The following is a 27,999-nucleotide window of genomic DNA, read 5'->3' on the forward strand; positions in this document are numbered from 1 at the left end:
AACCGCTGAACATCGTATCGGTCGGTGTCTCGACCCCCTCTAGTGGAAATAGTGGTGGGGAAATTTTGCTCATGCGCGGTGAAATTGATGTCTAGCGCCACTCGTCGTCGACATGTCTGACCGAGAGGTGTTCGAGCCATTGGCCCGGGGGGCTCTGGTGCCCAATTTGGCCAGCTATCGTCGTCTCCATGCCCGCTCTCTGGAGGACCCGGACACCTTCTGGGCCGAGGAGGCTCGCAATCTCCACTGGAAGCAGCCCCCTCCCTCGGGGGCCCCTCTCCTCACTTACAACCTAGACCCCAGCCGAGGGCAGGTCTTCACCCGGTTCATGCCTGGAGCCATCACGAACGTCTGCTACAACGCCCTGGATATCCACGTGCTGCGAGGAAACGGAGACAGGGTCGCCTACTTCTGGTAAATCAACCCTCGTCCGGAAAACCCCGTGCGCTTTTCCGCGCTTTCCCCACCCGCGTACGCTATCCGGTCACTCCGTTCAGATTTGTGCCGACTGTTTTTCACGTTCAACTTACATAAAGGCACAACTGAAAGGCTTAAACTAATCGTCAGTCCGGAAGAAAAACGTCACAAGTCAAAAAGTGGCTTTTTTTTTTCAGTAGAGACGATTGAAGTTTGAACACTTGATTCAAACGATACTAATTCCGTAACTATACAAATGAATTTTTTCTAGCGAAAAGAATGATTTTTTATGCAATCGATAACTAAAAAATCGTTGTTTTTAGTTATCGATTGTTTTTCTTCCGGACTGACTGAGAAATTTTGAAAGATGTTTACCGTTTGAAAATTTTTGCATACAGCGCTGCTCGTCCAAGTTATTGAATCTAAATAATGTAAGTTTCTTTTATTTGAACTTTCATTTTAAGTATGACAATACATGGTGCATTCATAGGAATTACATTTTGTTTCTGATGATATTCATACATTTGTGTTAATCTAACTATAATATATGTATATAAAAATATATGTACATGAATTTTGGTAGGTATTTATTTGTATTTCGATTGAATTTTTATGTAAGCCATCGAATTTAATGACACCAATGTTTTAACTGTAATGTATCCGCAATATATAAAAGTATTTTTCTTCCCCATCCCTTTACCCTCCCCTCCCCCCCCCCCTTTCCTCCGGTAAAGAAGATTAAAAGATATTAGCTGCGCGCTTGAATGTATCAGATGTGTATTTTGAAGTAAAAAATGCATATTTTATCAATGATATTGTGCTTTTATTGTTTTCATTTAAGCTGTTTTTCTACTCAACACGTGTAAGAATTTGCTCAATCCATAATTGAGTAGCGTAAGTTGAAGAAGGAAAGTTGTACAAATTATATGTATATATGAACGTGTACACTGTGGTCCTAATAAAATTGTTATTCGTAACATTTTTCCTCCAAGTTGATGTACTCTTTAATAAGAAGGATAATGGCATAGTATTATATTAATTAGAAAAAGAATAATGAAACAAATATATGTAGAGTATTATATTACTGAAATTGAATCTTGTATGAAAGTACATAGTATGTACATATGCATATTATATTAAGATTTTTTCTCTTCTTTATTTTATTTTGGAACATTTTGAAAAATTGTTATTTATGATTTCAAATTTGCGCGATTGATTTTTTCACTTCATATCATTAAGCATTAAAATTAAAACTATTTGCGATGTGTATGCATAGATTGGTGCAGCGAAATATAGATCGTTATTGAAGAGATCAGTCCAGGGTTAGGGCGAAATCACACAGGGAAGAACGGCACGTCTTGTGCATGGCTCATCGTTGTGGGTGGTCTCCTAAATTTCTTCAAATATGGGACACGTCGTTATCGATCACTGTCAAGCAAGGATAAAATTTTTCCGAAAAAACTCCAGAGGGTCATTTTGGGGCGGGGCGTGCCGGGCGTTCCATGAATATGTGCAAGGCACGGCCCATTTTTTTCGCAAGTTTAAAAGTATCTTAAAAAAACCGTACATCTCTGTGGCTTTTCGCCCTTTTTCTTCAATAACGATTAATCATTCACTATATAAATTATAATTTTTTCACGCGCCATCTGAATCACGTCGATCCATCACTTGCTTCGTATTTAATGACATTTTTTCCTGTATTTAACGTGTATAAAACCAATATTGAACGTCTCGAGAAAACACTATGGATTACTACGGATTCTCAATCTTTAAAATGTGCGCAATCAAACAGTAACCCAACAAATATTTGATTTAACCTTTGAAGGACGGAGCGTCGAGATCGAACGAGTGCCCCGAACAGGGGTCGCGTAATACCCCAGTATTTTGTAATCAAAATACAGATTTACAAATGGGTTCAATATATATCTTATTAATCATTTTATACATCAACATAATTTTTTTATTTGTATAGTATGTTTTTGACTATTTTTGTTTTGTTTTGACTATTTTGTGTTCGCGCATAGATAAGGCCCACGGTTGACTGAAGTCACGCGCCCAAAGCGACGAAAACAATAGCTTATGAAAATATAGCTGTCTCTTTCTCTCGCATTGATTTATCGATCAACAAGAATCTGCCAGCGAACATTCAAAAACATGAGTTATCGCTACCGCCTTTAAACCATACATACTTTGGAACGTAGAAAAGTATAAATGTATTTTTTTACGATGCACCCCTTTTCTGAATCATACAAAATCTATTAAAATAAATTTCTTATATTTCATTCTAAAAATACAAGAAATATAGGGTGTATAGCTTTGAAAACCGCATAGTTATTACGCAAAACGTAAAAACTGGGGCACTTGCATACCCCACTTCGGTGAGGCACTTTTAAATTTGCACATAACCTCTCCGATTTGCACGAAACGTTCGCCAACATTTTGTGCAAAAATATTACATATACATATATACACAATACAATTAATTTCGGTATTTGTTAAATGAAAAAAAACGGGAATATTGACACTGATGCGTATCATTTCAAAAGTGGAACACACGTTTTAATTAATGCATGTAAACGTAAATGTGAGTAGGTACGTGAATTGCGTAAATTTTTCCCTATTGTATTCGACAGGAAAATTTTAATTTTAACGACAATTCATGTGTATGTATACTATTTCATTCAACACTCGCATGCATATGCATTAGCGAATGCAGTGTATTTATTTTTTCAATAATGTGCACATAATATATTTCAATGTTATGTCAACTTAAAACACTCTATATACATACATATATATATATATATATATATATATATATATATATATATATATATATATATATATATATATATATATATATATATATATATATATATATATATATATATATATATATATGTGTATTATCATGCGACAACACAACTTTCATAGCTCATAACGAAAATTGCGCAATTACTGCATTGTTTGAACTCGCCAATTCCATTCGTGACCATGACACTATTATCATACTTTGTTATGCTTAAAAATCATAATTCACTTAAATTATCATTATAAGCACTATCGTACTCCTTATATTTACTTTAAAAATTATATGAAATATTGCGAATTTGAATAGGGAAAGGTGTAGAATGAATTTAATAAATGCACATTCTCTTTTTAGTATTAATTCTTAAAATGAATATTTTTTAATGTTCGTTGAACTTCTTGTATTATACATACATATACATACATATATATATATTTAAATACTTTTCTATTGTATGGATATTTATATTTCCAAAGAAAACTTTTATTTGTACATATTATAATCTTGAAAAGAGAACACGATACGTGGAGAGTTGAACGTATTCAAAATTTCCTGTACATATTTAGATTTGAGCTTGATTTTTAAATATTGTTAATGATGACTAAAAATTAACGCCAAGACCAAACTAATTTTTAATAGTTATTGTATGCCTGATTGCATTTCATTAGATGATAAAATAGTAGAACTAGTCAGTAAGAGAAGAGGTTTTTAAATCAAAAATTCTACTTTGCTTGAACAAAAAAAACTTAAATCAATGTGTTTTGCCAATGATGATGAATGCATGTTAATCTTGCACATTGAACGCCAAGTTTTCAAAAGTCTGATGTACTCAAAGAAGTATGGAACGTTGTATGCTCGGCATAACGAAGAGATATAGGAAACGGAATACGTGGGTGAGGAGTATGACAAACGTAGTAAATTCAGTGTATAGAGTGAAAAGATTGAAACGGCAAATAGGTCACGTAGCTAGAAGAATGGATCAAATGGTACCTGAAAGAATGTAAAAGGCTGAAAAGAAAGCCACAAGGTAGATGAGTAGATAATTATAAAAAGGTGTGGAGTGAGATGGATGAGAGTTGCGCAAAACAGAGACGAATGAAAGCGTGTTCAAGAGTCCTTCATCTATCAGCGGATGGAGAATGGCTGTGAATGATGATAATGATGACATAAATAAAATAATTAGGTAGTTGAAAAAACATGACAGAATCAAAAGAAAAACGTGTGAATGACCAAGACGACGAACGTAATGAAATAATCAAATAATTAAAAAAGATGCAAATTAATTTGTTGTATCTAAGAGAAAACAAAGATAACCAAAAAATGCGTATATGTATGTATAGTATAGTAACTAAAAATTGCCATTTATGCATATGCAGTCATTAAAAAAGATTGATATAAGTAATATTTTGGAACATACATACATACATACATACTATCAATATATATATATATATATATATATATATATATATATATATATATATATATATATATATATATATATATATATATATATATATATATATGTATATATATATAATATATATATATATATATATATATATATATATATATATATATATATATATATATATATTTATATATATTGATAGTACAGAGATTGGAATAAGAAGTGCTCAAATGGCACCCGAGAGAATATATGTACGTAGATAATAAAACTTATCGAATACTGGACAGATGACCTAATGAAAAGTAGGAAGTAAAACCCAACAACAGATTTCATTTACGCCTAACGAACATATGGAAGTAATTCAGCAAAAAAGATCCAAGCCATATTAGTATATAACTTTCTAAATATGCACATTTCAATATTATCTGATGCTCACTCCAAATAGAACATCAAATAATATAAGCTTACATTTGTACTATGATATTTGCACTTCATGTCTAATTTCAAATAAGTAATATGTATTATATGTATACTTTGTATTTATGTCATTAAAATCACTTTAAAAAACGTATGCATAAAGACAGTTTCAATACATTATTATTTTATAGTATGAATTATTCAATTGCTTCGTTTCGAATACTTAACACTGCAATACAGACGTCATAAACCACGAGAATTCGAATTTCGTTCACATTAATTATATATTGAATAATTTGCATACCTATTTACATGCCTTTCGCCTTTATTACTTTTATCATACATACCTACATACTTCACGTCCCAACTTCGGAGACCCACTTCAGCTTCATCTCCTTAGTTTAGCAAAAATCAATACTTCCAAAAGCGCCCTCCAAATGTTCCACGTAGTATTTCCTATACTTTTTGAATACGCCTTTTACTTATCATACTAGTTTTTTCAACACATTTACCTTCACACGAATAGTAAGAAAGTTGTCCTAATAAAAACTCACTTCAATGCAATAAAAAACATCCGTAAGGATTTTGTATACATACCTATATATTCCTTTAATCCTGTTTTTATCTGTATGTATGTACATACATATGTTTATTTGTATTCCAACAATATAATCTGAATTAATGCGAACTATGCGATTGCAACTTTTATAACAGGCTTTGTGCGCATTTTATTCGGCAAAAACATTAAGTATATGTATTTATGTATATCATATATCAGTGCAAGCGGTCTAGATTAGATTACATAAATGTAAGAATTATATATAAATTTGGAGTGTTGTATAAATGTAACGCAGAATTTATTGTAACCATTCGACTTAGCTTAATATAATAATACTCTGTACACATTGATAAAAAGTATAGAAGATTATTAACCACTTAATCGTCATAAGCGCACCGGTGCGCGCTCCTTCGTATTTAAGGCTATGATTCGAAATTAATTTTGGTTTCTTCACAGTGACATCTAAAAATATCTTGTGATACTAATGAAATTGAAAAAAGTCAATATTTTTCGTTAGTTTGTGATATATTCAATATACAGTGTTGGGTGTTGGCACTAAATACATAAAATAATCAAATCGGTTTCTACAAACCATTGGTGATCAAGTGGTTAAATGGCATAATAATTGCATTGTTCTTTAGTTATGTATGTATTATACAGGTTTTCCACCTCAAATGCAATATTTTCCATTTCAAATTCAATATTTTCCATTTCAAATTCAATATGTTCCATTTCAAATTCAATATTTATTGATTGCGCCAATGAATATTGATGTAATTGTGTAGCATGAAATCATTGAGCACTCCACAGTTAATTCCAATATTTTTTGCGGCTATCTTGAAAGATTGTTGCAGAAATTAGAAGAAAATATTCTTGAAAAAGTATTTCAGAAGTGCGTGAGCTGGTTGAACGTACAAACCATTTTTTAATTATCTTACCTTCATACTCACCAATGACGAATCCCATTGAAGAAGTACATATGTTCTAAGATTACATATGTGTTCTGCCAGGAATTTGCTTGCAGACCCATCGATCAGATTAAATTTGGTGGAGATCATACAAGATCAAAATATTTAATTTGAAATGGAAAATATTGAATTTGAAATGGTAAATATTGAATTTGAAATGGAAAATAGTGAATTTGAGGTGGAAAATATTGAATTTGAGGTGGAAAATATTGAATTTTGGGTGGAAAAAAATGAATTTGAGGTGGAAAACCTGTATGTATGTACATATATAGATAAAAAGTCGTTCAAAAATAATTTGTTGTCTTGCCCAAAGCGTATATATATATATATATATATATATATATATATATATATATATATATATATATATATATATATAAATGAATGTCTCTGTGTGTCTCGTATAGGCTACTAAACCACTAAACCGATTACGATGGAACTTTCGGGATTTGTTGTATGCATATCCGGGAAGATTACTATGAAAAAAAAATCACCCAAAAAACTGGAACAGAAACGGGAACAACGGGAACGAGTGTCATTGCAACGCTATAATTTCAAACGTTTTCGCGTCGCGATCGACGTGTTCGCTACCTGCGTTTTTCCGACAAATAGAAACGGGAACGGGAACGGGAATTGCATGCATTATTGTGGAATTGCAACGCATTTTGGGTTCAGCTAGTATATGTACATATTATGTAGTCTCGATGATACTAAACCTGGCTTCGAGACGTATTCTAATACGATAACTGTATTATTTGCTGGATAGTTCGCAGCATCCGCGATAGTCGAGAGTCAGCGGGTCGACGGATGATATTTGTAGGCTATCTGCAGGTGAGCCATGGCGTGACATAGCTTATCTTCCATTATCGATAGCACTGCAATTGTCGGGTTGCTTATGGCAAATGGCAAATCCATGAGCTACATAAATTTGTCCGTTCAATGTCGACAACCTCGTACTGTTACTTATTTTACCCGGAGCGATGGCCTTGCGACGGACAAATCGAACCAACTGCAATTTGCATTTCGATTTGATCCAAGTTTACTAGTGATTGGAAAGAAGATCAAACACATTTTCTTTGTTGATTTTCATGATGGTAGAACCCCTATTGAAAGAATTGTCTTCAGTACTTCTTATGTTATATGACGATTAATTCCACACTTATTGCAATGAAGTCGGCGAGTTGAAGCATTGATATTTGAAACGATTTAAAATAAGCGTTGAATAAAATAGGAAAAATTGCTGTGTAATTTAAACAGGCGCGTAACTTCTATGCCGCACGGGCATGCGGTGCATGCGAGCCTTTAATGGTCCGTACGCACCAAATCAACGACGATTTTGGGCCAACTTTTAAAACCAGTAGCGTACAAAATATCGAAATAAAAATTAAATTAAAAAATTGAAATTAAATACCAAAATTAAACTAACGAGCGAGATTGAGCTAAAATTAGATCATCGTTGATGTTTTGAATTGCAACAATGTTTTGAATTACGACTATACGCATTACAACCAGAGAAATATTATAATTACGAGCGAAAAAAACCTTGTTATTGTTTCTTATAAGTCGTCACGATATACTACTGTGTTTCGCCGTCGATGAAATATTTAACAAAAAAAAATGTCGGTGATTTGTCAAAGGGTTTTTTTTTTCTTTCGTCGAAATAAAATTAATAATCACACATTATCCGATAAATTTTACCTCTGAGATGGATTTAATTATTTGATTTATTTCAACGAGAGAAACAATTGAAGACATTATCCGGAAAAAATTACCTCTGAAATGATTTAATTAATTGATTTATTTCGACGAGAGAAACAATTGAAGACTAAAAAAATTTCGTTTGGTAAACCGACAACGTGCCGGGTTGGGACCATCGCTCAGTCACCCATACTAACACATGATATATTCTCTATGAAGTAAAAATAATAATTCTTTGATTTTTTTTTTTCGATCTTAGTGCGTATCTTCGTAAGTCAAAACATCTTCGACAAACAAAAGTCGAGGATTACCTGTATGTGATTGTTGATGATCTAATTTTAGGTCAATCTCGAAAATTTATTTAAATTGGGCATGTTCTGTTTTAACTTTCAATATTTTATTTTAAATTTAATATATTGATTATAATTTTATTTTGATATTTGAATTTAATTTTAATATAATAATAATATTTTTAATTTTGATATTTAATTTCAATTTTTAAATTTAATTTTTATTTCGATATTTTGTACGCTACTGGTTTTATCCTGCTGGTTAAAACGTTGGACCAAAATCGTCGTTGGTTTGGTCCGTACGCAGCATTAGATGTAGAGGCCCAAATGGTTTTCAAATTAAATTACTAGACATTTTTCAAATAAAAAGTCTTCCTAAAATTATTCATATGACTAATAGGAAACACGCCCCCGAAGCTCCTGGGGCGTCGGGGCGTGGGGGCGAAGCCCCCAGGGCACACACATACACACATTCATTCATCATTTCGAACGGGTTGGATTGATGTGTATAATGTGCCACTTTTATTACAATTAATATTGTAATAAAAGTGAATTACCTAAGTATAAATTACCTTACATTATACATTATACTATGTACATATAAATTTATTTTTATTCGTGTTTCAAATCCTTTTCGAAACCACCTGTTGAAATCAACGGGCACAACACAAGTTATCAATAAAGACGATGTTAATATAAAATAATATATAATAATTGAAGTAATTGCACACTTTGCGACTTTGAAGGCGAGGAAAAGGGAAATTATGTGAGTTAATTACCAATTTAATTGTAATAACAAAAATACTACTTTTTCCTTACATTTGCATGCAGGCCCAATATTCCTAGTTACGCCACTGAATTTAAATAACAAATGTTGTCTCATTGATGTGTTTTCTATAGTAAAAACTTGCACTAGGTATACATAAATAACAAATCGCCGACAAAATCGATTTGTTGGTGGGTTGGAAAATGTTGACCAAGATCAATTACTAACGTGCATAGGCTTCCAACTACGGTGCATTTTAAATTACGAATTTTATTTATGAAATGAATCAATAAAAAGAGGGAATATATGTAGTAGTAACTAAGAAGCATTCCTCTTTCGAAAAAAATACGAAGCCTTTGGAAAATTCTCAAATTTCGATGGAATTTCAGTTCTTTTTATATTTTTGGGGCAAATTCTTCTTTACGATGAAATTTTTTTTTGCGGTTAAATCAGCTGGACGATAATACAAAAATGTATTTCCGCCTTAAATAATTTAAGAGTAATTTCAAATATTTTTTATATTTTTGGGGCAAATTATTTCTTTACGATACAATTTTTTTTGCGAATCAATCAAATTTTATCTTTGCAATCGGTCAAATAAGCAGGACGATTCATCAAATTTACAGGTATGTAAATTTAAATATTTTTATATTTTTAGGGCAAATTTTTCTTTATAATACATTTTTTTACGAATCAGTCCAGTTTTATTTAGGCGAAAATCAACTGAGAAATAATAAAAAATATATTACCCCAATCCTGATGATAATTAACACAATATTTCGTTATTTCTTAATGAAATTGTATTACAAATAATCCACAAACTAAATTTCGTTAGATCCCTATTGACTGACATCAATGAATCATGTTTACACTGGATATTTTTTTCTCACTGACATCAAATTAATATACTTTCCTTAGCAAAAACTTACATATGTATGTATGTATGTAAACCGCACTGTACATATGTATGTAAACCGCCCACAAAATCGATTTGTTGAATGTGTTGGAAACTGTTGACCAGAATCAATTATGTACTAATGTGCATTGGCTTCCGCTTGCAGTGCATTTTCAATAACGAATTTTATTTATGAAACGATTCGATAAAGAGAGGGAAGGGGGTAGTATTTAAGAAACATTCTTCTTTCGTAAAAACATGCACCTCTTAGATAAGTTTCATATTTCGATATTTAGATTTTTGCTGCCTTATACTGTTATTTGTAAAAAAAAATGTCAAGTGAATTTCAATTGTTTTTATATTTTTAGGTCAAATTTTTCTTTATGATATATATTTTTTTGAGAATCAATCAAATTTTATTTAGGCGGTCAGTAAAATCAGATGGTCGATAATAAACTCCGTTATTTCATGAATAATATAATATATTTGATTTTGATTTTTGAATGCTTTTTATTATTACTAAATTATGTTCACAATGCATCTTATGTATATCCATTTTAATAACTACTGATTTACTGTTCATTTTCTATTTAACAATTTTATTTTATTTTTGTTAGTAATTAAAGTATTATATTATTATAATGTTAATGTACAGCATAATAGGAAAGAGAGCTCAAAAACCTATTTACAATTCTTATAAATGCTCATAATACATAATATTAACTAAAGACTCTCCAAAGTCGACTATCTATAAAGTAAACTGTGTTTATACATATGTATAATCCACATACTAAAATTTCATCAATCCAACATGACAGTTTATCTACAATAATCTTTCAGTGTAAAAAATAATTTGATTTATACATTTATTTTCAAGTAACGCCAATCATAACCTTGCCGGAAGCTCTGAACTGAAAAGACTTCAATCCCAGGGCTAAAAAATTCATCCATACTTAGAATTCAAATCGACTCTTTAATAGTGCAATCAAACATTAGATTACATTCACAAATGACAAAAAAGTCATCCGGATTTCCATTGCAACCACAAAATATTAATTTTTAACATGTTACATAATCAAAACATTGCTCGAATCGAGACGACCGAAGACCAAAACCGTACTAAATTATCGTTCGGAAAGATACGGATATGTAAATTATCTGTAATTTATCATGAGTTCATGTTTTACACATAAATGACACGTGAAAAGTGCCTTTGAAATTAATTTCAAAGCATTCGTCGACGACAGCGACATGCAAAAGTCAAAATTGTATTTGTTTTTGTAACTATGACGTTGTATTTAAGCATAGCATATATGTATGATGTTTAATAATAAGCATATTGATAGAGCACATGGGTCAAAAAAGACGTTTCAACCTTTAATAAATAACATGATATAAATATTTAAAAAAAAATCGAAACTGCAAATACTGTGTATTATAATCTATGGAGCGTTTTGAATTAAAACGACAATAATTCACGTTCAGGGTCATAAACTCTTAATTATCTGAGACAATATAACCGCATAGGTCGACAAATACATAATATAAAAAGTATTCACTATTGTCGTATCATTTGCATGATAATATTATTGGAAATGTTGTGAATTTTATTGCTTTGTATGTACTTTTGAATAATTATATGCAAAACTTTTACCTACATGCGAACAGAACATGTGCATTGTTACAATTATAAAATTGCTTTTGTTTTATATTTAAATGTATTTTATTTACGCGATTTTATAGATACATGTCGTAATAATATGAAGAATTTCAAAAGTTAATGCACATTTTCGACTGATATCAACTTAGATTGATAATTTCTTATCGTTAGCTTCTTATATGATTACGGATTCTCAACGGATTACATACATATCTGTTGACATGGCTTAGATTAAGATTAAGTCACAATATCAAATCAATTTTGAATATACTCTACATAATTTTGTTTACACAAATCAATATGATACGTTATCTATTATAACAGGGTTTCCCAAACTTTTTCTGCAATGAAATACTTTAAAAACCCAGATATTTTAACGGAAAACTTACATAAGTTATTTTTAAAGTTGGGTAAATATAAAATAAAATATATTATTAAAACACTTATTATCTATTTCATAAATATTTTTAACCACTTAACCGATTCGATTATTTTATTATATGTGCTTATTGAATATATCACAAACTAACGAGAAACTAATTAATTTCCGAGTCATAGCCTTAAAAGTGGTTAAATGTACATAGTAAACAAAGCTATTAAGAGGGCTGTACACCCGAAACCTTAATTTTGTTGCCGTCCCTTTCTTCGATATATATGTATATATTGAGTGAATGTATATATTGAGTGAATGCGACAGTAAATATCAATATATATATTGAGTGAATGCGACAGTTGCGCTTCGACCAGATAATACGTATTTTAAATCGACAAAATTGAGGTTTCGTATTCTCCAATTTTCTCCTCCGAAACTGGACCAATTTTTAAAAAAAAATCATCATCGGTATGAGAAAGATATTTTCTATGCAACTGTGGGCGTATTTTTTTTTAAACGACCGTTAAATAAGCACGCTGGACTATTTTTGTGGGTGTAAAAAAAGAGGCGATTTTTAGATGTTTGGCGGCTCCTAGCTCCTATAAAAAATAACAAATCAAAAAAATAAAAGCACAGATGCATGCCGATGGTGGATATCCATAGCATATTAAAAAATAATTTTTCTAGTGCCATAATTGAGGAAGGGAGAAGTGTAATACGTTTGTATGGACAAAGCGCTGGTGTCCAGCCCTCTTAACGACTTTGATGATTTTTAGTCTTTGAATTGAAAATCTCCTTGATATCAGGCACAATAAAGTTGAGTTATATTCTTATATTTATGTATATGGGGTAGAGTCAAGTCTATTACTGCACTTTGACCGTTGCAGCATAATAAGAAAATTCTGCTTCGAATAAATAGGATGTAGAAAACGGAAGTAAGACAAAAGTAGCTTGTCTTGCCATATTGGGGTATCCTTCTGACAAACTCGCTCGGAAATCATTTAATGACTTTAAAATTCATCTACTTTAAAACTTGATTCATTCGTCTAAGGCAGGAAAACAATCAAAATTATTAGATTCAACTGATAAAAGCCTGAATTGAATTTTATCTCTTGTATTAAAAATTGTATTACTTTTACTTTATATTGTAATACATTTTTTATTTCCATATCCAATTTCTATTCAAACTTCAGATTCATGAATTCATAAACATCAGTGGAGATTGATTATCACTTGCCTTTCAATTTGGGGTAGACGCTGTCTAACCACTTAATCGCCACGCTTTTGTAGAAACCGATTCGATTGTTTTATTATGTGTTTAGTGTCAAACCCTTGAATATATCACAAACTAACGAAAAATATTGACTTTTTTCAATTTCATTAGTATCAGGATATTTTTAGATGTCGCAGTGAAGAAACCAAAATTGATTCATAGCCATAAATACGAAGGAGCGCGCACCGGTGCGCTTATGGCGATGAATTCGTTAAATGTGTTGCAACAGGGGTGTCATTTCAGCTTTTCCCAGGGGAGGGGGATTTTTGACCAGTAAGGAATGACTTTCTAAGGGGGGGGGGTGTATTATATTAATAAAATAAATTTTAAATATTTCTTTTAATCATTTTTTTCAGTAATAGAAAGGCAATCCTATTCGACAATTTGTTTCGTAGGATAAACGAGTTTTACAAATAGCTTTCAAAGCAAGACAAACAACAAAACAAAATATATTTTAGAGTTAACATTTTTTTCTAGGAAAAATCGATGTGTTTACACCTGAAAGTGTTCCAAAGAATTTCAATATTATATTTTTGTTGGATTAGTATTTTAATTTAAATTCATAATAATACATTAAACAACGCGAATAATCACGGGGGGGGCGGATGCCCCCCCCCCCCTTCCCCCAATGATGCCCCTGTGTTGCAGCCTATAAAACCGGTTCGGTGATTACTAGTCAAATGTGAACCGGTCACAGGACAACCGGTCGCTCTAGATCGGTCACACGTGATCACCCGTCACACTAAAACTGGTCACACCCTAAAATCAGTCAACCAGTTTTCTCATGGCCAGTTTTAGTGCGATCTAGAGCGACCGGTTGTCCTGTGACTGGTTTATATATGACTAGTAGTCCGTTTACCATAAAACCATAGCAAAATTTTCGCAGAACACCTATTCAGGTTCCGTGGAACATAGTTTGGGAAACCCTGTATTATAAAATAATTCTTGCAATTCGAATCAACTACAAATATTTGAGGTAAATGAAAACAATCATCTAAATTTTTGAGATGAACATTTTTATCATTTAATCTGATTATTCAATTACTCAAACGAACAAGGTTATCATACAGAAAAATGGCAAAATGATAAAGACAGTTAGCTACCGTTCCGTTGACCCGTTAACCCCTCCCCACCTATGAAATTCAACTACAACGGATACATAATACACTCTAAGCTTCTTGTTACTAACATACAACATCATAAAAAAAATAAAAATATGAGAAATATTACACATAACATAGCACACTAGCATAATTCATGTGTATACGTGTGCTTCGAGATTAAGTGAAACAACATACGACTGATAGTAATAATGAATATGAAACATCACGTGTTTAACGTATCTGGAAACGTTGCAGCGAAGGTAACGATCCTAAAGATGTTGCTACGGTCACCTACAAAGAGCTGCTTGGTCTGGTGTGCAGATTTGCCAACGTTCTGAAGAAGCATGGTATTAAAAAGGGTGACAGCGTGTTGATATGCATGCCCATGGTGACGGAGGCTGTCGTTGGGATGCTGGCTTGTGCAAGAATCGGAGCCGTTCACTCCGTTGTGGTATGTATCATACAATAATCTGATTCAATGTATCTCTTTCGAATGCTTGTCTCTTCCCTTGTAATGAAAATAAAGCTCATTTTATTCCACTTGCAATTCTATAGAACAAAATCCGACAGACGGAAGTAGAACTTTTGTCTTGTTTAAGTTTCCATACATTTGCGCTCAATTTGTATCGAAAATTCTGTCATAACTATTAATTTTTCATAATGCTGCCGATATGTGTGAATGTGTCTGTACGGTTCAATATAGAATTTTATTTTGTGACTTTCTTATATTCCTCAAATGCATAGATGAATTCATGGGTTGGTCAAACCCGAATTTTTTTTATTACTATTTGTATGTAAATCATCTGCACAACAACCTCTTTCAACTTGATTTTGAGAATAAAATTACACCTCATAAAGGCTTATTAAGAATAAAATTATACCTCAATGATGTTTCTCCCCCATATATCTCACCTCTATCTGATTTTGTTTGTTTCATATCATTTGAGTAACAATTTTAAATTTTAGCTCCATTCCTCTTTGCTAACAAAATATACACATACATATCATTATATTGTGGAATCTATGGTCGACTTGGGTATCACTTTTGATCTTCAATTCACCTTTCACAACCACATCAAGACAGTCGCTGACGTTTCCTTTCGTCGACTTGGATTTGTCTTGAGATATGCTAGGTTATTCTCCAACCCCTTGTCTTCTCGCTTGCTTTTCAACTCGCTTGTTAGAAGTAAGCTAGAGTATAATTCGATTGTGTGGAATTCGTATGAAGCAAACTACTCTCTTATTATCGAAAAAGTGCAAAAAGCATTTCTTCGTTTTCTTTATAAGAAAGAGGATGGGTACTACCCATATCTCTATCCTACTCCTTTCCTTTTGAGCATGCTTGGGTATAATTCCCTTGAACTTCGGAGAAACTTCGCGTTAATTCGTTTTGTTCTCCAGCTACTGCGTGGTAATACGTCATGCCCGTTGTTGCTGGAACAGTTGGGACTTTATGTCCCTAATAATTATGTGCGTGGTAGACAACAACATTTGATGGTTGTACCTCCTGCTCGCACAGTTCTTTTTCGAATGGCTCCTATACCAAGAGCTATTCGACTTCTCAATGAAATCGTTGCTGCCGTCCCTGAATATGATATTTTCCACCTTGGTGAGCGTAGATTATCGGATATTATTTTAACATATTTATCTGGTAGCCTGCGCTCATCATTATTTTCTTAATTTGAATGTGATGTATGAGTGGAATCTTGATCTACCCTCTTCCATTTGGGCCTCGCTATGATTTTATTTTTATTTATATATTGTTTTATTTTATGTTACTTTTTCTTCTTATTTCTTTTGTTTAATATGAAACTAAGAATGTGATTTTTGGATTTCATTTTTGATTTTTACACTTTTGTACATTTATTGTATTATTTTTCTTTTATTTTATGTATTTTATTTTTTATTTTTCTGTTTTTCATAATCAAATGTAGGCCATTGTGGCGCATTAGGTTCTTCCTGTAAAGCCACAATGGTCCAAAACTACTATAAATAAATAATAAATACATATATTTAAATTGAGCTTATAAAAGTTTTGTTTTCATTACTACAGATTAATAATAATAAGAGATACAAATCATCCAAAACGTAATGTAATTAGCATTTATCAGTATTCATATTGGAAACGTGCACAGTTTGCAGGTTTCTCGGCAGATTCATTGGCCGAACGCATATATGACTGTCGGGCAAAGATAGTACTGACCGTGTTCGCCTTCTGGCGAGGCACAAAGCTGATTGAACTGAAGAACATCATCGAAGATGCGCTGCATAAGGTCGAAACCAAGTACACCTACAAAATCAACAAATGCATCGTCCTCCCGCACATAAACACTGTCGCGACAGCCAACGGTGGAGATCCCAAAGTTAGGGTTTGTCTTTTTCCGATGCATATACATGTCCGCCCATTGCGAATATCCAACAACCGTACACCTATTACGCAAATGAACGGTTAACTTTGCAGGCGTCGTGGAACAATGCCCGAGATCTGTGGTGGGTCGACGAGTGCGAGACCGTCGACAATTTCTGTCAAGTCGAATGGATGGATGCTGAAGATCCCCTCTTCATACTCTACACAAGGTAAATAATCTATTTTCTTCGGTTACCTGACAACTCGTTCACAGATTTTCCGTAAACCGAGGACACGCTCCAGGCATTACGTATACAGCCATCTCTTTCTCAGCCCGTCTGTTCACCAAGATCTCGTTTACTGACGCGACGCTCTAGCCATTACGTATGCGGCCATCTCTTTCACATACCGTCTGTTCACCGATAACAGACGGTCTGTGAAAGAGATGGCTGCATACGTAATGGGTAGAGCGTCGCGTCAGTAAACGAGATCTTGGTGAACAAACGGGCTGAGAAAGAGATGGCCGTATACGTAATGCCTGGAGCGTGTCCTCGGTTTACGGAAAATCTGTGAATGAGTTGTCGTGTCACCATTTTCTTCTACTATATAAAGATTAAATTTTATGTATCTACTATACAAATCTACACTTTTCAATTCAAAACCATCAGATGTCACGGGTTTGGTGCAAGCGCTCGACAATCACCAGACAGACTGAACGACAGATAAACTGGATGGCAGCTTTAAACGCAATTCTCGTCTTCTCGAATGATAGATTGCACATCAGATGACGAGTAACCCTTCGATGTGCACAGATTCAATTATTAAAATTTAGTTGGATCTTTCTGGCGAGTTTAATAAGGCAAGATTCGATAAGTTCCGAATTTTGAATTTCGCCAGAAAGATCCAACTCAATTTTAATAATTACCATTTTAATAATTGCATCTATGCACATCGAAAGGTTACTCGTCATCTGATGTGCAATCTATCATTCGAGAAGACGAGAATTGCGTTTAAAGCCGCCATCGAGTTTATCTGTCGTTCAGTCTATCTGGTAATTGTCGAGCGCTTGCACCGCACCGGATGTCACATACTGCCTCATGGTACTCTAATTTTGACCTTAAAATGCATATAAAATTTTCACAAACTATATAGTTTCAATATAAAACATTACACACCGTGTAAATTTTAACATCTCAACATAAAATAGACTTTAACACGACGCAATAGTCTGGAAAATAAATATCAAATAACATTTTCATATATTGATTATCGATATGTAATTATTATAGAGTAGAATTCTTAGTCAATTTAATGGGGAAATTGGCCTTAGGGTTATTAAATAGTATCCGTCGGTAGACTTGTCATTGGCTCATTTATATTTCAGAAAATTATTGAATTAAAAAAAATTGTTACATACACACATCGGAGTCTTCACAAATTTTAATAATAGAAAATTTATAGTTTCTTTTAATTTTGTAAGAAATTAATATTTAATTTACATAATTTGGCTTCAATTCGTTACACGAAACAACATCCAATCGATGATTTTTTTTTAGTCACAATGTTAAATAATTTAAATCGGGAAATGTATTTTGTCCCATCCACATTTTGAATGATAAAACATAAGTAATATATGTAACTAGGGATGTGGAGTCGGTGTTGGAGTCGTGGAGTCGCAGCATTTCAACTCCTTTTTATTATTTTCTTTAATCAATAGTTTCACTGTTTGTGTCTCCGGTAGTAAATCCACTAATAAATTTAAATTTAATAATTTCTTCATAAAAATCATGAATTAAATTATATCTTCTAATACATATATAATTTCGAAAGAGACTTTGTATGTATGTATGTTTGTTTAGGTCGTAGATTTTGTGACGTTCAATTTAATAAAAAAAAAATTAATATTCAAATAAAGACCAGCAGCTCTTATGATTACACTCAGAATAAATTCTTTTCAATCGAGGTCAGCTCACGGCATCAAACCTGGCAACCTCTCGGTGCTTAGTATCAACGCAACCACCGAGCCACGCTGCTGACTATGAACTAACCCAACCGAAAAATTAAAGTAAAATAACTTTACAAATTAATAATTTATACCTTTTTTACGTATCTACATATATATCGAAGTTCATTCATAGTTTAATCTGGACGACCAACAAGCAGTGCACAATCTGTTTAAAGTAACTGATGGTGAATTTTCCTTAAAAACTTCCCACCTGTTAATGGTGACAGCGAAAAATTTATAAATTTTATTGGTTTTAATCATATAATTTTGTTTTATTGTTTACACATTGAAAAAATATATACAAGAATAAGAGAATTCTCAGCAAATAGGTTGGAGTGGCACTGACGTTCAAAATATGGCAAAAGACGGCAGTCTTTTAGCCCTATTGGCATAGATCAATTACACACTGAGGATGAATTCAAAATACGTATAATAATTTATGTACATACACATAGTACAAATTGGTTGAAAAATAAGAGAAGTTTTTAAAAAAGTTATTTCAAAAAAATTACGGAACAAATTAAAAAATCAGTGAAAAAGGCGCGCTTCGTGGCGCCCCCCCGCATTGCGGGGTCTGAGAGCGCGGTATCTACGCCACTGGAATTACCAGTTAATACATGTAATGATGATCGTATTGATTCTGTACATGTGCAGAAAAAAATCATTTATTCTAAAAAGTAACTTCCATTATTGAATGCTATGTACATACTAGGTCATAAACAAGGAACAAAATTATAGTTTATAAATTAATGCATTTGTAAAAAGATATATACATATGTAAGTATATAAAAATCATAGTTAGTATGTAGTATTGGGTGATGGAATATCATACACTTGATGTCCATATACAGTGCCGGTTTTAGAGGGGGGCTGAGTCGGGCGGCGCCCGAGGGCGCCAAATAAGTTAGGGCGCCGGTCGATGCGTCAAATACACTTTAAATTTTAAAATTAGAGCGCCAAAAGCCATACAAAATGTTAGATTTGAACGCTAAAGGCGAAATTTTTTTCTAAGGGTGTTTAGAAAAAATTGCCTGAGGGCACCATTGGGTGTAAGGCCAGCACTGTCCATATATTACCATAAAAATTCCAGACAGTATTATATATGCGCTCTGTATGATTATCTCACAATGTATATTTCCATCAAATCAGAGTTCCAACTTGTCATCTATTTCATTATGCTAATAGTACGTTCCCACTTTCAATATTCAAGCGGATCTACGGGACAACCTAAAGGAGTTGTGCATACAACAGCCGGATATTTAGTATACGCATCCACAACATTCAAATATGTATTCGACTACAAGCCTTCCGATGTTTACTTTTGCACCGCAGACGTCGGATGGATCACCGGTCATACTTATCTAGTGTACGGACCTCTCGCCAACTGCGCCACGTCTGTCTTGGTACTTATAATACGCTACAATTCCATTCTAAGCAATAATCATCACAAATTTTAATACAAACATTGTTTCGTGCAGTTTTCTGGAACTCCTTTCCATCCTGACAACGATCGCTTTTGGGACATAATTGCCAAATACAGGGTATCTATATTTTACACAGCGCCAACGGCCATTCGGTCTCTTATGAAATTTGGAGATGAATATGTCAAACGGTATCTATACCTTCTATAATATTATATAAATAAATATGTACATTCAGGATAGTGTTAGAGAAGCCTGTTCATCCAGCTGTGGATGGTGAGTAAATGTATGATGATATAATTTGTGTTATTTTCAACAGACACGACTTGTCTTCATTGCGCATTTTGGGCAGTGTCGGAGAGCCGATCAATCGTGAAGCTTGGTTGTGGTTCAGATCTGTAGTCGGAAATAACAAGTGCTCCATAGTGGACACTTATTGGCAGACTGAGACTGGTGGACACATCATCACACCGTTACCTGGAGCAACTCCGATGAAACCCGGATCTGCTGTAAGCACTTCATAATTATAATCGCTTTTGTCTTATATGTATATGTATGATATATGTTATGGTTTAACCATTTCAATGCTGACTAACGCCGATCGGCGTTTTGCCAACAAGTCCATAGGCTTGAAAAACGCCTTGCATGTACAAAGTAAACAAAAATACTACCCGCTAAGCCTTTCCAGGTAGCATTGAAAAAAAATGCATTGAACATGGGTCGAATAATCCATGTCATTCATCTTTCAACGTTAATAAAGACTGGCTTACACCAGAATTTCTGAATTTATAACCATAGCAGAATTTCCCGATGGAAATGCCTAACTGCTGAGTATTTTACATTGTGGCTTGGAATTTAGATTGTGAGCATTATTTTAACAACAATGAAGAAGATGGAACTAGTTTTGGAGAAATACATTCATTAATAGACTTCTTTTGTTTATTTTATATTGTTGCAAGATATGTTAGAGAGTCTCAAAACACCGTTACAAAACTCGAAATTCTCGGCGGTAGTTGTCTAGAGTTTGTTTGGATTAGCTACAATTTTTATACCTGCTTTCTATTGGATTTCTAAATAATTCTAGTTGGAAATGTGGGCGAAATTTTCAGCGTGGCGGGCTTTCAACAGAAAAGACGTCAGCACTCAAAGGGTTAAATATTTCTTTTGGGCAATTTATTTATATTGAATAGATTCACAATGCAATAAGACACCAGATTTGAAGTTTGTATTTACAAGGTGCTAGTTAGATTAAGTCGAGTATTTAAACCATTAAGGCGCAGACACAGAATCGTACGGCACGGCATACCTCCAGCTGTGAATGGGCATGTCTTATGTCATTGTTCAGATCTTAATATTTCGACAAGTTTCTCATACATTTCTTCAAATATAGGAATCACCGTTATCCATCATTGTCGAACCTACGTCAATACAAGGAAAATATATCACCAAAAACAAGAGTTTTGGCTTGGCATAGATCAGGCGTGCTACCTAGCGCTTTTTACATGTGCAAAACTATCAAAAAAATTTAAAAAAAAAACACGCGCCGCGTACCGCTGTGTGTCTACGCTCCACATACATCTGTATCTACTACCCTTTATTGTTCATTTGCTTTAATATCTTTTAAATTGTATTTTCAGTCTTTCCCATTCTTCGGAGTGGAGCCGACTCTTCTCGACGATAATGGTGCTATTATCAAAGGTCCAGGAGAAGGTTATTTGGTGTTCAAACGTCCATGGCCTGGCATAATGAGAACCATCCTCAACAACCACAAGCGTTTCCAAGAAACATACTTTGCAAAATTCCCGGGATATTTCTTCACCGGAGACGGTAGCCATTTTGAAAATAGAAATACGATACAACAATCACGGTGAAATCACACAGGGAAGAACGGCACGTCGTGTGCTTGGCTCCCCACTGCGGGGGCTCTCCTACATTTCTTCAAATATGGGATACACCGTTAAAATTTTACCAAAAACATTCCAGGGGGTGATTTTGGGACGGTGTGTGCTGGCCGTGCCATAAATATGTGCAAAGCATGCCACATTTTTTCCGCATGTTTAACAGTACTTAAAAAAATCATGTGCTGCGTTCCTGCCTGTGCGTGTGATTTCGCACTTAGACGATTACACTGAGCAACAAAAAATCTCGTTTTTTAGTTACCAGAGCGGAGACTAACCAATCTTTACTAACTTTGACCCACTGAATTTGAATATGATAATGATTTTTGTTGGTGGGTGATCGCTAACGAGATATGAGCGTTTAAAAAAATGTGCGATCCGACCGCTGGACTCTGTGGGGTAGATTACATGGTGACACGACAACTCGTTCACAGATTTTCCGTAAACCGATGATGCGCTCCAGGCATTACGTATACGGCCATCTCTTTCTCACCCCGTTTGTTCACCATGATCTCGTTTTACTTTGCCATTACGTATGCAGCCATCTCTTTCACAGACCATTTTTTCACCGATAACAGACGGTCTGTGAAAGAGATGGCTGCATACGTAATAGCATAGTAAACAAGATCACGGTGAACAGACGCGGTGAGAAAGAGATGGCCGTATACGTAATGCCTGGAGCGCATCATCGGTTTACGGAAAATCTGTGAACGAGTTGTCAGGTAACCAGATTACATGCCATCTCCCTTGCACCACGCGATATCCGCGTTACAAACATATACACAATGAAAGCATTTAAATTGAAATAACCGTTCGAGTCAGTACGTTTAAATAAATAAAAAAAATATTGAGATAGAAAACCAATCCTTATAAACATGGTGAAATAAAAAAAATGTCAAATAAATGCAAAATAGCATGGAGAAAAAATCCGTAAAAAAAATATATTTTTGACTTTTAAAATTAGCTATAAAATTAATTATAAGTATTTTAAAGCAATGAAATATCACAATCAATGGGAAAAACATCTGACTATTGATTCCAATACTCACTTTGAACACAACAATACTAGATTTTGAGTTAAAGACCGCAAAAGCCGCAATGTGGTGGGACTCTCGTTTGCCGTCTCGCTTGCACAAACGCTTCTGTTATAAGTAGAGCCCGGAATCTGAAGGGGCTGTTTATTGTTCAAAGATTGTAAATGCATTGTTAAGGGTTTGTCGAACCTTTTTTACAAAGGATTTACAACAATGGAACAATAGGCGGCACGTTTCCGGCCCCTTCAGATTCCGACCTCTAGTTATAAGCATACGGGAACTGAACGAAAATCTTTCTTACGCAAAAACCACTCGAGTTAGTACGTTAAACAAAAATATTGGGATAGAAAACCAATCCTTATAAACGTGGTGAAATAAAAAAGTGGGCAAATAAACGCAAAATAGCACGGAGAAAAAATCCGTAAAAAAAAAATATATTTTTGACTTTTAAAATTCGCTGGACAATTAATTATAAGTATTTTAAAGCAATGAAATATACTAATTAATAGGAAAAATATCTGACTATTGATTCCAATACTCACTTTGAGCGTAACAATCCTAAATTTTGAGTTAAAGACCGCAAAAGCTAAAAAACTGTAAAAATCGCGGATTTTTTTAAACGCTCATATCTCGTTAACGATCACCTACCAACAAAAATCATTATCATATTCAAATTCAGTGGGTCAAAGTTAGTAAATATTGGTTAGTCTCCGCTTTGGTAATTTTTTTTGTTGCTCAGTGCTATTAAATTGAAAATGAACACTATATTTTAATTTTATTGTTACAAATCAATATACACTCGCCATTACAGATTTGCTCCAATGCGACGGGTGTACGTAGCGAAATACAGAATACATAAACAATCAGAAATCAGAAATACAGTAATACATACATATACAATCAGAATATATAGCATACAACAATTAATCAGAAATAATAATCATAGAAACATCTATGGATTATTTTTAGATTTTTTTTGTATACAATTTTTATACATATAATAAATACGAATTATAGAGATATCTATAGATTTCAAATTACTGTGTATAATTATTACAAATTATACACAGGCAGATTTTGTGACAACAGGATTAGATCTAATACCAATTTTCAGGAACCGATTCAGCAATGATCAGATAAAATTGGCAAACTCTGATAGAGAAACGATCGATTTGGAGTCACAAAACCCCCAAATCTAACCAGCAGATGGCGAGGACTCGAACCTTTGACCTCAGTGGTGCTAAATATATACGCTACCACTAAGCCAAACTGCTGGTTAGATTAGATATGTAATTGAAAAATAAATATTCACTATTTTTATAAAGCAATTTTATTTAAAGTGTTCGTGTTGTAATCGTTTCTATTCTGCTTTGTATTTTATATGCATTTGTTTCAAGGTGCAAGACGAGATCAAGACGGTTACCTTTGGATTACGGGACGCGTTGATGACATGCTGAACGTTTCCGGCCATCTGATGTCCACAGCTCAAGTTGAAGGAGCCCTAGCTGAGCACAGTGCGATAGCGGAGGCTGCAGTGGTGGCCCGGCCTCATCCCATCAAAGGGGAAAGTCTCTATTGCTTCGTCACGGTTAACAAGACGCACCGGTTCGACAACGTGCTGGCTCAAGAGCTGAAGAAGCTGGTGAGGGACAAGATCGGAGCGTTCGCCGCACCAGACGAAATTCAAAACGCACCGAATCTACCCAAAACCAGATCTGGAAAAATCATGCGCAGAATCCTTCGCAAAGTAGCCACTGGTGATAGGGACGTCGGCGATACATCTACACTTGCCGACGAGAACGTCATCGAAGAGCTGTTCGCAAACAGACGACCATAAACATAATAAAAATGTTCATTTTTTTTATGTACAATTATTTATACACTAATAGTAAATTATCGTTTTTATTTTATTAGAGTTCCTAAACGAGACGTATATATTGGCTTATGTTTTAGCAACAATGAAATGTTCGCACAACACGCAAGCGTATTACATAAATGTTACAATTGTGTAGTTATAATTTGCACAAATTATAGTGTCGAAATTTGTAAAAATAATTGCATACACACATACATTTATAATATTGAGATTATTGCTTAGATGTTTGTTGTTAAGTTGCCAATACATATATCATATCATACACGGTGACGGTGGCACGGTTCACCGTCACGACTATACCTTCTTAAGTAACGTAGATCTACACTTATTATTAGAGGTCGGACCGGAAGCGTGCCGTTCTTTGTTTATTGTTCGTTGTGAATTGTTCATTTTTATGATGAACCTTTGTTAATTTATTGCACTCTGGCTTTGTGAATAGACCTAAAATGCCGTGATTCCTGGAAAAAGCACGCTCTCTATCCGCCCTTTACTTATTATATTTAAATATAAATGAAAATGAAAGCTGTCCCAATTACTACTACGCATATATTTTTGGATATTGTTTAGTGATTTAAATATTAACATGCTTAATTGGTGCTATGTTTATAATCAAAATTATTTCGATGTATTTTTTAACAATCTATAAACAGATTCGTGATCTCTCTTGCCATATTTGATATTACATACATACAAAAGTCAGTGCCGGTTTTAGGGGGGGGCTGGGTCGGGCGAAGCCTGAGGGCGCCAAATAAGTTAGGGCGCCACACGATGCGCCAAAGGCGCTCTAAAATTTAAAATTAGAGCGCCAAAAGCCATACAAAATTTTATATTAAAGCGCTAAAGGTGAAATCTTTTTCTAAGGATGTTTAGAAAAAAATGCCCGAGGGCGCCATTGGGTGTAAGGCCGGCACTGACAAAAGTGATTGAAAATCGCAACAATGAGTCTTAACCATTCGTAGAAACGCAACTTTACATATTTTTGAATTGTAATAATTAAAAAGAAATGATCCCACGATGAACAACACTCTATAACAATTTAATAATTATCAATACAAATTAAAACGAAAACGTCCACTTTATTGTTTCAAATATATATTATATTAATTTAAAACACACAACATCATACGCCACATATTACATGTACTATATTATATCTGAAAAGACACTTTATTTGTAGACGGAAAAGTATCTAACATATAATTCTGTCATAAACATGACATTATAGAAATATGTACATTCCAAACTTTTTCAAGTCGCCAAACAAATACTATTTTAAACAAACATTTCATATATCTCAATGTGCTCAATGGATCAAATAAATAAATAGATAAAAATGTGAAGTCATTAAAAACTATTATATTTTTAAGTGTTATTTGTTTGCATTTAAAATGTATTTACATATTTTACTGTCCCATTTTGGAAAATTCAATTGAAATATTTTGTAATAAATATATTTTAAATATGAATATTCAGTATTTATGTATCGAATGGCCTTCTAAAGAAAAAAAACATTATCGTTACTCTCTATCTATCCTATGTGTATATTTCATTATATTTTCAACAAAATAAAATCATTCGAAATCTTGAACACTTTCATATTATTAATATTAATTAATATCTGTGTAATGCTAATGAATGATGTAATAATTTTAAAAGCTTAAATGTACACGTGCATCCAAAAAGTTATACAAATATACAAATAAGCCTTTAATCAGTATTTAATACTTCAAATAAGTGTTCCCTTTAAAAAAAAAAATAATAAAAAATATATATATATATGTGTATATGTATGTATAATATATAATATGTGTGAAAAGAAAAACCTACTTGATATTCATATTTTATCGTGCTTTTTAAATAAATAATTATAGCTTAGCGTATGACATTAGGATAAGATTCAATAATACATTCGGGTCATACGAAAAAATAAAAATATATACATTGAATTGCACACATTTTAAGGGTATTTCACTGGTGATAGAGTTTGCAATAGGTAAAATTAAAATTAAATTATAGAAGACAAAAATTAGCAAAGCATAGGTTGTACGGACGTAAATCTTGAACGCGGCGAGGTAGAAACATATAGACAAATAGACACACCCGTACAATCTAAATTTCGACCTAATAAACACTGATTGCGTGTAATACTTACTAATAAAGATATACCACAATGTAGCGATTAATGCAAAGCACACTTTTGTGTGATGTGAGCGAGTGCTTACGTATACAGTACGCACTCGAGGAGATACATATCAATGTTGTTATAATCGTATTTTAATCTGATATTGTTGCTGATTGTAAAATATATACATATTATATGTAACTGTTGAAGTGGCTTTTAATTCAAAAACACACATCACTCCCAGTACTAATCGTCCCAGACCGATGCCAAGCCGTGGTTTGAGGGTAATTGGACTATTCGTCACATTGGGGTGGTCACAAAGACAATTTTTGTCATGAAAATCGCGAATACACAATATTTGGCACTCAAGTTCTCGTTACTATGATAGTTATCGTTAGTATGATGGACTTTTCGGCTGCCAGATGTTCCGTTATAGAGATTTTAGTGACTTTGTGACGAGTAATTTGTGACCAATAATCACCGAACCGATTTGAGACAGCTAAGAGGGCTGTACACCTGAAACCTTAATTTTGTTGCCGTCCCTTTCTTCGATATTGTTGCGTAGGGGTGGGTGGAGGATCCAAGTCAAAGGCCAACAGTCGTTTCACAGCATTTATTGATGATTAAGGAGATACACGTATTGTCACTGCCAAGTCC

At 33.5% G+C, this 27,999-nt stretch overlaps 1 protein-coding gene across 2 annotated transcripts; it reads left to right on the forward strand.

Moving 5' to 3' along the window:
- The first annotated feature begins 104 nt into the window (after positions 1-104).
- Positions 105-26,965, forward strand: AcCoAS (acetyl coenzyme A synthase). Of its 2 annotated transcripts, none has more exons than XM_077446245.1 (9): positions 105-414; positions 14,895-15,090; positions 16,775-17,002; positions 17,101-17,216; positions 20,202-20,394; positions 20,470-20,603; positions 20,732-20,921; positions 22,050-22,239; positions 24,742-26,965. In XM_077446245.1, exons 1-9 carry the CDS (start codon positions 113-115, stop codon positions 25,179-25,181), a joined length of 1,989 nt encoding a protein of 662 aa, XP_077302371.1. In that variant the 5' UTR covers positions 105-112; the 3' UTR covers positions 25,182-26,965. The 2 variants fall into 2 exon arrangements, with proteins under 2 accessions (XP_077302371.1, XP_077302370.1); XM_077446244.1 differs by having other exon boundaries at positions 106-414; positions 16,775-17,008; positions 24,742-26,959.
- Positions 26,966-27,999: the final 1,034 nt, after the last annotated feature.

The sequence above is a fragment of the Arctopsyche grandis genome, chromosome 2, assembly GCF_051622035.1.
Source record: "Arctopsyche grandis isolate Sample6627 chromosome 2, ASM5162203v2, whole genome shotgun sequence".
Taxonomy (NCBI): domain Eukaryota; kingdom Metazoa; phylum Arthropoda; class Insecta; order Trichoptera; family Hydropsychidae; genus Arctopsyche; species Arctopsyche grandis.

Excerpts from the sequence above, each read along its gene's own strand:
- AcCoAS (XM_077446244.1), top strand. The coding sequence starts at position 113 with ATGTCTGACCGAGAGGTGTTCGAGCCATTGGCCCGGGGGGCTCTGGTG. Across the intron at positions 15,091-16,774 it reads GAGCCGTTCACTCCGTTGTG|TTTGCAGGTTTCTCGGCAGA; the intron begins GTATGTATCATA and ends AAACGTGCACAG. Across the intron at positions 17,217-20,201 it reads CTCTTCATACTCTACACAAG|CGGATCTACGGGACAACCTA; the intron begins GTAAATAATCTA and ends TCAATATTCAAG.